Consider the following 14,897-nt stretch of genomic DNA (forward strand, 5'->3'; position numbering starts at 1 on the left):
TCAAAACGTTGGAACATTTGTTTCTACCTACTGCTCTTTCCCGCCTACTCTCCTGATCCAAAGAGACTTAAAGAGTGGCTTGGGAGTTGATAGCGGATGTTATCAAGAAGGCTTTGAGGGGCCCCTGGGTGGCGCAGTCGGTTAAGTGTCTGACTTCAGCCAGGTCACGATCTCGCGGTCCCGTGAGTTTGAGCCCCGCGTCAGGCTCTGGGCTGATGGCTCAGAGCCTGGAGCCTGTTTCCGATTCTGTGTCTCCCTCTCTCTCTGCCCCTCCCCCGTTCATGCTCTGTCTCTCTCTGTCCCAAAAATAAATAAACGTTGAAAAAAAATTAAAAAAAAAAAGAAGGCTTTGATACTGGTTTTTAAAGTACTATTTTCTTTAGATTTATCTTTCCATGTATAAATGTAAAAATGTCTCCATAAAGTGCCCCACTGCACTTATAAACTAGCATTCTCAAATTAATGGACAATCATAATGAAAAAGTAATTATAACGGCACCATTAAGTTCTTCACGCCTCAAGACTTGTTCTACATGAGAATGAGGGTTTCAACAGCGTGGCTCATGACACAGTTGCACAGATGCTATTTGATGTTCTCACCCTGATTGTGTTTCCTTCTTCCTCACCCCCAGATAAAAGAAGTATGATGCAGGAAAGGCATGAGCACAGAGGATCGAGTATAAACTATTCACGCATCTTTTCAAAAGAAAGAACTAGTTCAAATTATGTTTTGGTAGTAGAAAAGGGGACGCCTAGGCAAAACTTGCGGACTGGTTGGCGTTCCTCTAGATAAATAGGGGAAGCCTGGATCTTTCACTCCGCCAACCACGAAAATCGCTAGGGTGAGGAGACGCATTGGGTGGGCTCCAACAGTGTGTGTTTCTGAGAAGCCGTCTCACAAAACCCGACCCCAGTGAACTCCTGAGCCATTCATCACAAAGACTTTAAAAACATAGGGTATACTTTGTCTCTGATATATTGGGTCAACTTTGTCTATATAGTTATGGTTTTGTATGATAAGACCCAAACGGAGAGATTTCCACGAGCATACTAAAATTGTATGCAAAATCGTGTGTGTACATGCATGTGCGCGCTTTGTCTTGTGGGGACGGATGTATATCCTTCTTCACGTTCTCAAAAGGAGCCACAACTGAAATAAGGTTAAGAATCACTGACCTCCGGGTGAGGTTCAGAAAAACAAGACAAACCAAACCAAAACAACCCCGGAGGGCCCAAGAGCAAAGCCCACAGTTCACACAAAGACAGTCACAGGGTGGGTGGAGGAGACCACACAATAAAGGTGCTGAAGCATTAAACTAGCAAATAGCGGTGCAGAGGCAGAGAGAGCCGTCAGTCCCCACCAGACAGGGTTTGCATATTGTGGATGCTCTGACCTCAGTTTGCCAGAATTGATTTTTTCGAGTCAGGCTCACAAATCATTCGGGTCAAGACTGTCCTCCCAAGCCCTTGGAGAAAGGGAGAAAGCCCGCGTGGACCGCAGGTGGGGAAACAGTCCAGCCAGGAGGGAAAGGTTGCTGGGGGGACGTGGCCTGGACCAATGCTGGGCTTAAACCTTATGGAGGCATGAGACAGGGCACCCATTGTTGAGACGGATCATTTCAAGCCTTTTCAGTTTGTTTGTGGTGTGCCTAGAGGCCGTCCTTCCCAAGTGGCACCTTTTCTTGAGGGATGGGTCTCAGGAGCCTGGAGGGGGAAGGGGAGGAGAAGGATTCACCTCCCCCTGGGCTCACCTCTCCCTGGACTCACCTCCCCCTAGATTCACCCCCCACCGCCCTGGATTCACCTCCCTCTGGACTCACCTCCCCTGGATTCACCTCCCCCTAGAATCACCTCCCCCCGGACTCACCTCCCCCTGGTTTCACCTCCCCCTGGACTCACCTCCCCCTGGTTTCACCTCCCCCTGGATTCACCCCCCCACCGCCCTGGATTCACCTCCCTCTGGGCTCACCTCTCCCTCGGACTCACCTCCCCCTGGATTCACCTCCCCCTGGACTCACCTCCCCTGGACTCACCTCCCCTGGATTCACCTCCCCCTGGATTCACCTCCCCCTGGACTCACCTCCCCTGGACTCACCTCGCCCTGGATTCACCTCCCCCTGGACTCACCTCCCCCTGGACTCACCTCCCCCTGGATTCACCTCCCCCTGGACTCACCTCCCCCTGGACTCACCTCCCCCTGGATTCACCTCCCCCTGGACTCACCTCCCCCTGGATTCACCTCCCCCTGGACTCACCTCCCCCTGGATTCACCTCCCCCTGGACTCACCTCCCCCTGGGCTCACCTCCCCCTAGATTCACCCCCACTGCCCTGGATTCACCTCCCTCTGGGCTCACCTCTCCCTGGACTCACCTGCCCCTGGACTCACCTGCCCCTAGATTCACCTCCCCCTGGACTCATCTCCCCCTGGACTCACCTCCCCCTGGGACTCACCTCCCCCCTGGACTCACCTCCCCCTGGATTCACCCCCCACCGCCCTGGATTCACCTCCCCCCAGACTCACCTCCCCCTGGATTCACCTCCCCCTGGATTCACCTCCCCCTAGATTCACCTCCCCTTGACTCACCTGCCCCTAGATTCACCTCCCCCTGGACTCCCCTCCCCCTGGATTCACCTCCCCCTGGTTTCACCTCCCCCTGGATTCACCTCCCCTTCGACTCACCTCCCCCTGGATTCGCCTCCCCCTGGACTCACCTCCCCCTGGACTCACCTCCCCCTGGATTCAGCTCCCCCTGGGCTCACCTCCCGCTTGGCTCACCTCTCCCTGGACTCACCTGCCCCTAGATTCACCTCCCCCTGGGCTCACCTCCCCTGGATTCACCTCCCCCTGGAATCATCTGCCCTGGATTCACCTCCCCCTGGACTCACCTGCCCCTATTTCACCTCCCCCTGGACTCATCTCCCCCTGGACTCACCTCCCCCTGGATTCACCTCCCCCTGGACTCACTTCCCCCTGGATTCACCTCCCCCTGGACTCACCTCCCCCTGGGCTCACCTCCCCCTGGATTCACCTCCCCCTAGATTCACCCCCCAACTGCCCTGGATTCACCTCCCTCTGGGCTCACCTCTCCCTGGACTCACCTCCCCCTAGATTCACCTCCCCCCAGACTCACCTCCCCCTGGTTTCACCTCCCCCTGGACTCACCTCCCCCTGGTTTCACCTCTCCCTGGACTCACCTGCCCCTGGACTCACCTGCCCCTAGATTCACCTCCCCCTGGACTCATCTCCCCCCGAACTCACCTCCCCCTGGTTTCACCTCCCCCTGGACTCAACTCCCCTGGTTTCACCTCTCCCTGGACTCACCTGCCCCTGGACTCACCTGCCCCTAGATTCACCTCCCCCTGGACTCATCTCCCCCTGGACTCACCTCCCCCTGGATTCACCTCCCCCTGGGCTCACCTCCCCCTGGGCTCACCTCCCCCTAAATTCACCCCCCACTGCCCTGGATTCACCTCCCTCTGGGCTCACCTCTCCCTGGACTCACCTGCCCCAGGACTCACCTGCCCCTAGATTCACCTCCCCCTGGACTCATCTCCCCCTGGACTCACCTCCCCCTGGATTCACCTCCCCCTGGACTCCCCTCCCCCTGGATTCACCTCCCCCTGGATTCACCTCCCCCTAGATTCACCCCCCACCGCCCTGGGTTCACCTCCCCCCAGACTCATCTCCCCTGGACTCACCTCCTCCTGGATTCACCGCCCCTAGATTCACTCCCCACCGCCCTGGATTCACCTCCCCCCAGACTCACCTCCCCTGGATTCACCTCCCCCTGGATTCACCTCCCCCTAGATTCACCTCCCCTTGACTCACCTGCCCCTAGATTCACCTCCCCCTGGACTCCCCTCCCCCTGGATTCCCCTCCCCCTGGGTTCACCTCCCCCTGGACTCACCTCCCCCTGGATTCACCTCCCCTTCGACTCACCTCCCCCTGGATTCACCTCCCCCTGGACTCCCCTCCCCCTGGATTCCCCTCCCCCTGGACTCACCTCCCCCTGGACTCACCTCCCCCTGGATTCACCTCCCCTTCGACTCACCTCCCCCTGGATTCACCTCCCCCTGGACTCACCTCCCCCTGGATTCACCCCCCACTGCCCTGGATTCACCTCCCTCTGGGCTCACCTCTCCCTGGACTCACCTGCCCCTGGACTCACCTGCCCCTAGATTCACCTCCCCCTGGACTCATCTCCCCCTGGACTCACCTCCCCCTGGACTCACCTCCCCCTGGATTCATCTCCCCTTCGACTCACCTCCCCCTGGATTCACCTCCCCCTGGACTCACCTCCCCCTGGATTCACCTCCCCCTGGATTCACCTCCCCCTGGATTCAGCTCCCCCTGGGCGCACCTCCCTCTGGGCTCACCTCTCCCTGGACTCACCTGCCCCTAGATTCACCTCCCCCTGGGCTCACCTCCCCCTGGATTCACCCCCCCCTAGATTCACCCCCACTGCCCTGGATTCACCTCCCCCTGGACTCATCTCCCCTGGATTCACCTTCCCCTGGACTCACCTGCCCCTAGATTCACCTCCCCCTGGACTCATCTCCCCCTGGACTCACCTCCTCCTGGATTCACCTCCCCCTGGACTCACCTTCCCCTGGACTCACCTCTCCCTGGGCTCACCTCCCCCTGGATTCACCTCCCCCTAGATTCACCCCCCAACTGCCCTGGATTCACCTCCCTCTGGGCTCACCTCTCCCTGGACTCACCTGCCCCTAGATTCACCTCCCCCTGGGCTCACCTTCCCCTAGATTCACCTCCCCCCGGACTGACTCACCTCCCCCTGGTTTCACCTCCCCCTGGACTCACCTCCCCCTGGACTCACCTCCCCCTGGACTCACCTCCCCTTGGACTCACCTGCCCTTGGATTCACCTCCCCCCGGACTCACCTGCCCCTAGTGCCTCATTGCTGATTATCTCTTGTTTCTGGTTCTCCTGGCATTTTTGTAGCCCTGAACTTGGAGCACTCGCCTCTCTTCTCCCACCACCTTATCCTTCTTCCTCCGCGTTTGACTTTTATAGTAAGAGGAATAGGTTACATTTGCATTTGTCAGACCCCTTTGGAGGAACGACCCTTGTGTGAAACACTAGTGTATTGAGCTTCCCGGCTGTTAACTTGTACAAAACTAATCATCTTGAGGACCAACTTCTAGTACGTGCTGTGTATTTATACACCTTTTTAGCATAATTTTTTAAAAAGTAGTAGGATGAACTGACAACATTGGGGTCCAATTAGAGTTTATTTGCATCGTAAGTGACCTGGCCCAAAGGCTCACCTACTGTCAAGCGAGCAGTAGGCAATGGCGGCAGGTGAAGGCAGCAGGTGGTGAAGGTGACAGGTGAAGGCAGCAGGTGAACAAGGCGGCAGGTGAACAAGGCAGCAGGTGAAGGTCTCTACGCCTCTGTCCGTTCTGAGTTGCTCTTACTCGATCAGTTCATTTACTTGTTCATTAACTGAACACATAGTAGGCACCGGAGTCCTCTTTTTGGGGTATATTTCCTGCCTTCCAGGGATGGAAGATTCCTGTAAGGAGAGACAAGTATGTAACTGTGTGAGGTGGTGCACAGGGGGGCTATTGACTCATCAGGTATGAAGTCTCCCGTTGGCCTAGAGGACATGAGTCGTTTCCTCTCTATGAAGTCACATCTGGGAGGGGCTTGAGGGTTGAGTAGGGATGTGTGGTGGAGGGAGAGGCAGAAGGAGAACATTCCAGTGCTGAGAAAAACACATGAAGACACTCAATAAGAAAAGACTGGGAAGACAGTAGTGCTAGAAAGTCCAGCCCTCGGAACCTTCTAGCAAGGAAGTAGATTTTGTCAGAGGGGTGAGGAGACAGGTAATGATGGGTAGAAGTGGAGAGGGAAAAAGTGGAGGGTGAGTCTACAAAGATAGCTGGAGGTTCCTAGTAGGAAAACCCATATCTGCTACAGAACTGCATTTTATCCCCAAAGCAACATGAGGATAACAGCGTTTTCAAGTGTAGCAATGACGGCCATCACGTTTCATTTTGTCCTAAGTACTTGTCTACATTAACTTATTTAGACCTTATACCAATTTTATGAGATAGGTACTATCGTTGTCCCCATTTTAAGATAATGAAACCAAGGCACAGAGAGGTTAACCAAATTACGAGGCCACACAGCTAGTAAGTGATGAAGCTGTGTGAATTAGTTAAGAGAGATTTGGACAAATACCGGAGAGCAATGTGCTGTGTGTCCCAAGCTAGTGGCAAGGAATCCAGTCTGGAGGATGTTTATAGCAATCCAAAAAAGGGATCTTGTGTTGAGACAGAGCTAAGATGTAAAAGTGCATCGAAAGTATTCTGTGTGGGGGCACCTCGGGCTCAGTAGGTTAGCACTCGACTTTGGCTCAGGTCATGGTCTTGCGGTTCATGGATGGAGCCTCACGTCAGGCTCTGTGCGGACAGCTCGAAGACTGGAGCCTGCCCCCCCCCTCTCTCTGCCCCTCTCCTGTTGTGCTCTCTCTCTCTCTCTCTCTCTCTCAAAAATAAATAAACATTTAAAAAAAGTATTCTGTGTCAAAATCCTCTCATCTGCTTGTTACTGGATCCAAAGCAGTCTGAGTTTTCCAGGATGACTTCATCATAGATTAAAGCTTTGATAAAGAATGTCGACTGAATCTGGGTGAGCATTGACTCTTGATTTTGGCTCAGGTCATGATCCCAGGGTCATGGGATGGAGCCCCGAATTGGGCTCCTTGCTGAGCGTGGACCCTGCTCGAGATCCTCTCTCTCTCTCTCTCTCTCTCCCGCAGCCCCACTCCCTGGCTCGCACACACTCTCTCTAAAAAATAAAATAATAAAATAAAAAAATAAAGTGGGGTGTGGTATTTCCTTAGTGAATGAATAGAAAAGAAAAGATGTTCTTTTATAGGGGTTCAGGCAGGGGGTGCTGCTCATAAGGAGACCTTGCATTTGCTCTGCCGAAGAAGGTGGCTTTCTGAGAGCTTAATGAGCAAGTTGGGGTTGGATGTCACGCCTTCAGGCACTGGTCTCAATTTACTTAGCTGGTGCATAGAGAGGATATTTTTGTCTTATTCGTTCAACAAACCTTGTTTGGGTACTGTCACCTGCTGGGATTGTGCTGAGTGCTTGCATCGGAGCCAAATAAAACGTGGTTGGTGACTTCAGGAAAGTTCTCTCTGGCCCCTTTATCAGTCAAGCTCCAGCCAGGAATAAGAAGCAACACCAGTTATCCTAACGAAGAGGAATTTGTGCAGGGGGTTGGTTTCCTGGGCGATGGGCATCTGGGGAGGCAAGGGAGGCATGGCTGGGAAACCAGGCAACACGAGTGAAGCACGAGGCCGGGAAGCAGGGTCGAACCTGGGAACCCGTCCCAACAGCCATTCCCAAGGCGAAGGGTCACCCCAGGTGATGCGACAGAGGAGGAGGCAAGTCCTGTCAGCCTCCAGGCTGCAGTCTTCCCTCGTGACCCCTCCGATGCCCCCGGTGGGGGCGGGGGGCAGTGTGCAGAGGGGAAGAGTCTGCAGGGCTCAGGCGGGGAGACAGAAAGGCCAGCAAATCCGTCATTCTGGAAGAGAGTCCAGTCTGGGTCTGAGCTGGAACCGAGACATGCCTGAGCTGCAGGCCTCCGAGTTGGAACGCCCAGAACTTGACTCTCTTGCACCCGCCTTGGGGCCTTTGCCCGGGGGGGGGTTTCCTTCTGTCTTGGAACACTTTTCCCCAGCCCTTTTGTTTTCACTTTTTTAAAGCCTCTGCCCCAAAGTCCCGTCTTGATGATTGTAATCGAAACCCTACCACTGCCCCCATTCTTTTATCTTGCCTTATTTTTTCCCTAGAATATTTATCATGGTGGAAAATAAACGTGTCACGTTATAACAAATAAACATTTGTCATCATGTTACAATTTCACATATTCATTTATTGCTTTCTTGTTTATTTTTTGCCCCCCCCCCCCCTTTGGAACACAAAATCCTCCTGGGTGGGAATTGTCTCTTGTTTCCCCACGGGCCGAGAGCAGTCGATGCCATCCGGATAGCTGTTGAACGAACACGGGAATGAGGGGATGCTTAGTTGAGGAAGAATAAGAAGGTTGTGTGGGGCAAAAGGCTAATAAAACTAGTAAGAAAAGACTCATAAGGAAAGTGCTGTGTCTGTCGAGATACCTGATCGCTCTCCCACGTAGGAAGGAGCAGCCGCAGGAAGAAAATGCAGGAGGTGTGTCGCAAACAGTATCTACAAGGTGAGCCCAGGTGCCAAAGCGGGATCAGGGCTGGGGACAGGACACCTGCCAGCGACTCCACATCGAGGCCTTGGACATTGCAGGTACACAGGTTTCTGGCCAGGCCAGCGGCACGGTCTCATAAACGATGAAGAAGATGTGAAGGGGGAGGGCTCAGCGGAGGCCACCCCTCTTTGTAAATGCAGAGCCAGTCTTCCGTTCGCCAGAGATCCTTCCAACATTCTTTGGGCACACTCCGCTAATATGAAAATTCTACCGGACTGCCACGAGGAAAAAAGAGTAAAAGATACAGAACACGACTCAAAAAAAAAAAAAAAAGAAAAGAAAAGAAAAGAAAAGAAAAGAAAAGAAAAGAAAACAACAACCCACTACAGAAAAGTACTTCGAAAGTACCTGCGGTGAAGCGAGCAGTGTGGCTCAACGGCATCTCCTGCTTTGTTCTCAGGTAAAATCCCAGACCCCTGCACCTGTAAGTTATTCCCCACAACCATGTGGACATCATCTCAGCCTCTCTGATTCAGTCCTACGCACTGTCCATTTAATTTTTTAAAATGTTTTCATTTATTTTTGAGACAGAGACGGAGCGTGAGCAGGGGAGGGGCAGAGAGAGAGGGAGACACAGAATCCGAAGCAGGCTCCAGGCTCCGAGCTGTCAGCACAGAGCCCGACGCGGGGCTCGAACCCGCGAACCGTGAGATCATGACCTGAGCTGAAGTCGGACGCTCAACCGGCTGAGCCCCCCAGGCGCCCCTCCATTTCATTTTTAACAATACCCTTGGCACATCTGTGGTCTTGCTTCCTGTTTCTGTTTCTCATTGTAACACGTCAAGGAAAGTGTACAAAGACGCATAGTGTCGACACAGTATATTGATAGTCCAAAGTTCTATGCATACTTCTGTAGGAGGAAAAAGTTGTATTGCTGTATTTAAGGAATCTTCCTTTTAGAAATGTTTACGGAATATTGCTTATGTGCAACAGGGTTGCCAGATTTAGTAGATAAAAATACAGGATGCTCAGTTAAATTTGAACTTCAGATCAACAGTAAATACTTTCTTACTAGAACTACGTCGCATGCAATGTTTGGGATGTACTCGTGATGTAGGTGGGCCAGGTCCCAGGACCCAGAGGGGACCCCACAGAACCGGCCAAGAGGGTCCGTGGCTGCATGCGGGATGGAAATCAGATGCCAGCCAGGAGGCAACGAGGACAGAATCTACCGAATAACGCCAAGTGGTGTGAGTATAGTGGGCAGAGCGTCTGGGAGACTCAGATGGAAGGGAGTCTCCCCACCACTTGGGGTTGGGGGTTTATACTGGAAAGGGGTCCAAGGTAAATGTTCTTTCAGGAATCCAGGGTGGGGTCCAATTGAAAGCAAGTGGCAGGTGAACAGCAGGTGTTATAACATAAATCACTGAAGCGGGGGGGGGGGGTGGGTATTGATGCCAGTGTCAGCCGAGTTTGACAGACACAGAGCTGGAACAGGCTTGGGGGCCGGTCTCTTACGTTATCAGGTGTCGGGGGCCTAGGACGAAACACAGAGAACGATGAAGTTCTTACTCCTCCCTCCTTGGGGTGGGAACATAGCTTTTTCGGTTTACTCAGATACAAGGTGAAATATGGCGCATAAGTGGGGCCTTGCAGAGAAACAGATGGAGCCCGTTGTTCAGCTTCCCTACCTTATTTGTACTGAAGATAATAGGACATCCCAAGTTTACTGGGCATCCTGCGTTTTATCTGGCAACTCAATATTTGCAACGTGGTCTGTCTCAGGATAGAAACACAGAAGAATCAGAAAAAACTCTAGGCTTCTGCCACGTCTACTCAAGGCAGATATAACCACCCTGTACTGTGCCTGACTTCAAATGTTTTGAAGAGTGTGCTACCTGCACAGGAAGTGACTTCTTACTAACTAATCAGGATCCTGTTACAGAGAAGGCATATTCCTTCTCTTTAAGGCTTATATCCACTGTTTCCACAGGTTAAGTTTTGCCTTGACCTTCCCAGCCTGTAGTTAATTTCTTCATAGGAAATTAAGTTTGTATCACCGAGACTCAGAGCTGAAAATTCATTTTATTGTTTACCTGGTGGTTAGATTTGCAAGCCGGGAGCAGTGCTGTGTGTCTATTTCAGTTACCCAACCTTGAGTGAAACCCGTGTTCAAGAGGAAAGGCTTGCTTTCCGGCCCCTGTTGAGGTTTGGCAGGTGAAGCTTTCTCTGGCTTGAGCGAAATTTCTGCTGAGCTGTGATGTTAGGAGGAAAACACGGGGAGGCTCGCGCACCCATCAGGTGTGTGGATTGCTCGCTGGTTTTGCAGAAAGACAAACAAGGTTTGGCATTTGCAGTTACGAACTTGTATACAAGCCCTTCAGAACACACCCACACAAACTGTTCAGTTAATGAGTACCACGCCAAGTTTCCCTGTCGTTTCACAGGTGGAATTTCACTGGTGTAGGCCTTAAAGAGGTCTGAAATAGAAGTATCTGATTAGTACACGACGTGTCCCTGTGGAAATCACATTTCACTTGAATTCCACAAGAGAAAAGAGGTGAACAAACCCTATGTTATTTCTACTCGCAAGTGTTTACTTGCAGAGGCTATGAACCCATGTTGAACATATTTCCATGGGATGCAACACGGACAAACCTACCCTGAAAGTGGATTTAGGGGAGGTGGGGGAAATGGAGAGATGCTGTTTCACGGGTGTTGAGTTTCAGTCTGGGGAGATGACAAAGTTCTGGGGAGGGACGGGAGTGATGGGTATACACGTTGCATATGCAGCAATGCCACCGCAGTGCGCGTTTGGACGTAGCCAAAATGGCAAATTTTATGTTTTATATATTTTACCACAATAACGAATTAGACCAGAATACCAAAAGTTACATTTTTAAATATTCTGGGTAACCTGAAACATTTCTGGGGCGGCTACCCTTTTAGGAAGAAAGCACCACCTTAAACGTAGTATCACGTTCAGTGATACTGTTGGATCATAGGAGATTGAGATCTTCACAAAAGTACCTTGCCTACGGGGCCTTGCAGCAGTTGGGAATTGTTAATTGGAGAGCCCTGGCTGACCTTAACTACCACTCAGTACATAATCTTTAATTAATATAACTCTACACTAAGTGGTTAGCGTTCCAAGGAACATGCTGCCGTGACTGCCTCCAAGCAGGCCGGTTCACTGTGCCACGTGACTGCATTAGTGTGTGTCCAAACGGTGGAAGGCACACTTGTGGACCTGCGGCTGCCGCAGCCCTTGGTGATGCCGGTTGTTTCCATTTATGTTTATGAACAAATAAGGATAAGGAAAACACCCAGGTATGAATGGGAGTGTAGAAAGTGTAAATAAACTTTTAAACTAAACTTATTAGCTCTGCTAATTAACCCACTTATCTGTCAGAGCCAGGTGGTGAGTAAGGAGGGAACAAAAAGATATTTTTCCTTAAAACGTTTTCTCCCAGTTCTGAATACAACTACGCAGCGGTCATGATTTTGCAAAGGCTGATGCCGAAGGCCAGGTGGCGGGTGGGAGGGAGCTCAGCAGCACACTAGGGGGTCTCACAGGGGTCTGGGGGGGGTACTGCACTCCCTCCACACCAGAAAAATTGGGGAGCCCGCTGGGAGGGAGATCAATAGTCCTGTCTCTGGGACCACTAAACTCCATCCGGGTGGACTCTCTTCCTCCCCTGTGCGTAACAAGGAATTTGGAATAGACCATTTCCCAAGTCTCCTTCCAGATTTATATGCTGATTATACGATTTGCCCCACCTGCCAGCCCCATGATAACTGAGGCAGTTTTCCTGATGGGACCAGGCAGCAGTGGCCCTCCTGTCCTTGGCCTGGAAGGACATGCTGACTCCAGAGCTCTGGTGACAAGAGATGGATGCTGTAGAGTGAGCAGGCGACCAGTGTGTTAGGGGGTGGTGTCGTTTCACTGGGAACAGGAACCCACTACAACTAACCCGAGTAACACGGGGACTTTACTGGAAGGACACAGAATTTTCAGAATTTAAGGACAGGAAGTTGAGCTGGACCTCACAAGGGACTGGAAATCCAACGCTGGAAAGCTGGGCACAAAGATGGAACACCGCTCTGATAACTCGGTCTTCCCTTCTCCCCTCTTTCCTCTAGTATCTCCTGCTTTTGTTCCACCAGCTCCAACACCCTGCTCATGCCTAGAACCTAATTCCAGGTTTACAGGGCATTTCTATCTCAACATGACAGAGACCAACTGCAGCTCCATTGGTGACCAAAACCCATGCTGCAGAGACTCTCAGCTGTTTGGGTTTGAGACAGATCGACTTCAGTTTGCTATGCCAGTGAGTCTGGAGCATGTGGCTCAGTGCCCACTCAGCAGGGGCTCTGGGAGCAGATGCCCTTGAACAAGGACGTGCTATGCATACACTCCTCGAGCTTACTTCGCTTACTTCGGTTGCAAGCAGAAGCCTTCCCTGGCTCGTCAAGCAAAAGAATGTTTTGGAAATACACAGGGATTATCACCTGTAATCAAAGAAGGCAGGGCAGGTCCTGGTCCTCAGCAAACGGTGTTAACAGACCTTTTCTTTCAGGCACAGCCATTTATGTGACTGTTCTAAGGGCTACCTTCTGTGTTTTCCTGTGCCATATGTTAAATTCCTGAAGGTGGGGAAGACCATGAAGGGCCTGGTTGAGGATGTGTCCATTTCTGGACTCATCTGTTTTACAGGGACATGACCAACCTGTCCCACTTTTCCTAGGACCATCCCAGTGTTTTAAGTGCCAAAATTCTAGTGTCCTGGGATCCCCCTCAGTCCTGGGCAAACCAGGACACTTGGTCACCTAAGAACATGGTCACTTGTACGTGGTATATGGTCCTTTGAGGGGACCTCTCTATTTATTAGGGGCATTTCTACCACAAGCAAACAATTGTGGTGAGCTATATAGAAACATTTCATGACATTTCGCGGAGTGCCTGTTACATTCTACTTTTTTATCTTTTTAAATTTTTTTTTTCAACGTTTATTTATTTTTGGGACAGAGAGAGACAGAGCATGAACGGGGGAGGGGCAGAGAGAGAGGGAGACACAGAATAGGAAACAGGCTCCAGGCTCCGAGCCATCAGCCCAGAGCCTGACGCGGGGCTCGAACTCACGGACCGCGAGATCGTGACCTGGCTGAAGTCGGACGCTTCACCGACTGCGCCACCCAGGCGCCCCTACATTCTACTTCTTGATGGGGGGGGGGGGTGCACGCATGTGTGTACACACACAAACACGCGCGCACACACGCTCTTCCCAGTCTCTCAAGGCCACACCTCTCCACTACATGATTTGGTGATGTCACGCACCACCACAAAGCGACTGCTAACCTCCCCAACGTGGGCAAGCGGGAAGCTGCACCCTTCTGCTGGGTGCGGGGCTGATGTCGTGCCCTGTAGGCAGACTGTCTACATGTTGTCCATCCTTCCTTCTCTGCTGTTGACAATCCTATCTGTACCTCTCACAACATAACCCCAGAGCGAGAGAAAAAAAAATGTCATACCTTTTCTTCCTAAAGAGGAAAGGGGGGACTTGGCGCGCAAGAAAGTATTGATTAAACACTAGCAGCAAGCAAAACAGCCATAGAGGTAACCGTCCTCATCCCTGTGGCTGGTAACGAAGCCTCATTACCCTTCTAAGGGCTCAGTAGTTCCAGCGGGCATTTCGGTTGGTTGGGGCGATCCGCCCAATGCGGTGATATGAGGGGTAAGAGCCCTGCTGGTCCCCCCTTAAAGGCCTTGATCACTGTCTTGGCGTCCCCGATGCAGCCCCCCATCCCCGCGGCGCCCCGATGCAGCCCCCCGGCTCCCCCGTGCGGCCGGGCTCTCTCCGACGCCCCTCTCTCCCGCAGGCCTTCCCGCCTCCTCCGATCTCCAGCGCGCGCTCGTCGCTCCCGACCGTCTCTCCGAGAAGGGGGGCGGGGGGACTTGCACCTCCCGTCCCGCAGCGCCGGTCCCTCTCCCCGCCCGCTCGCGTCACCTTCCACCCCGCAAAGCAGAGCTCCGCGTCTGGGCCCCGCGGGGCCCCCACCGCCGCCACCAGCCCACCAGCCCACCAGCCGGCGGCCCCGAGAACCCCGCGCCCCTGCCCGCGGCCTGGGGGCGGAACTTCCGGTCCCGCGCTCGTACGCCTTCCGGCGCCAGGCGGAAGCCGGCTCCGGGTCCGCGTTGGGGCCGGAGCGTCCCGGACGCCGGTCTCCTCAGTGGACGCGTCTTGGCCACGCCGCCGCCGCCGCCGCCGCCGCCGCGCGACGGGGAGACCGGGTAGGGCCGGGGGGACCGGGGGGACCGGGGCGCCCCGCGCGGGCGGAGGGCGACCGAGCATGGTCGGGGCCGCAGGAGGGGTGCCGTGAGGGGCGGGGGGCGCGGGTGGGAGGGGTCGGGGCGCCCAGCCGCGTAGCCTCGCCGCGGGTCCGTGCTGGCTTCCGGATGTGTGTGTGGGTTGGAGGGACATCGGACGCTCCGGGGACACTCGAGGTCTCCCTTCAGCCGAGTCCCCTTCGGGCTGCACTTCTTTGTCACAGGAATTTAGCAGCCCTTCCTCCGGTCGGGGGCTCGGACCCCAGGCCCCACGTACAGTCGCCCACGCCCCCGACTGAGCCAGCAGGCGCCCGCGGACCGTAGTGCTGTCAGGCTGACCGCAGTT

The 14,897-nt window shown here is 53.4% G+C and overlaps 1 protein-coding gene and 2 long non-coding RNA genes across 9 annotated transcripts in view; 1 reads left to right on the top strand and 2 right to left on the bottom strand.

Moving 5' to 3' along the window:
• Positions 1-2,196: 2,196 nt before the first annotated feature.
• LOC122475694 lies at positions 2,197-4,575 on the bottom strand. 5 transcript variants are annotated; one of them, XR_006295275.1, is made up of 7 exons: positions 4,527-4,575; positions 4,364-4,395; positions 3,816-3,862; positions 2,762-2,887; positions 2,523-2,617; positions 2,340-2,387; positions 2,197-2,287 (listed from the first exon to the last, which is right to left on the bottom strand). It is a non-coding gene; the product is annotated as an uncharacterized LOC122475694 (long non-coding RNA). The 5 variants fall into 5 exon arrangements; XR_006295276.1 differs by lacking the exons at positions 4,364-4,395; positions 4,527-4,575 and adding an exon at positions 4,124-4,217 and having other exon boundaries at positions 2,523-2,601; positions 2,778-2,887; XR_006295274.1 differs by lacking the exons at positions 4,364-4,395; positions 4,527-4,575 and adding an exon at positions 4,124-4,217.
• A 661-nt stretch (positions 4,576-5,236) lies between these two features.
• Positions 5,237-14,299, bottom strand: LOC122475695. 2 transcript variants are annotated; one of them, XR_006295281.1, is made up of 2 exons: positions 14,186-14,299; positions 5,237-5,539 (listed from the first exon to the last, which is right to left on the bottom strand). It is a non-coding gene; the product is annotated as an uncharacterized LOC122475695 (long non-coding RNA). The 2 variants fall into 2 exon arrangements; XR_006295280.1 differs by lacking the exon at positions 14,186-14,299 and adding an exon at positions 7,087-7,436.
• The window catches only part of DISP1 (dispatched RND transporter family member 1), a 183,865-nt gene continuing 182,996 nt past the window's right edge, over positions 14,029-14,897 (top strand). For both annotated transcript variants that reach the window (XM_043567755.1, XM_043567756.1), the window contains exon 1: positions 14,029-14,515. In XM_043567755.1, the coding sequence (XP_043423690.1) occupies positions 14,044-14,515 (472 nt within the window). In that variant the 5' untranslated portion in view covers positions 14,029-14,043. The remainder of the gene's footprint in view (positions 14,516-14,897) is intronic.

Source organism: Prionailurus bengalensis, chromosome E4 (assembly GCF_016509475.1).
Source record: "Prionailurus bengalensis isolate Pbe53 chromosome E4, Fcat_Pben_1.1_paternal_pri, whole genome shotgun sequence".
In the NCBI taxonomy this organism is placed as follows: domain Eukaryota; kingdom Metazoa; phylum Chordata; class Mammalia; order Carnivora; family Felidae; genus Prionailurus; species Prionailurus bengalensis.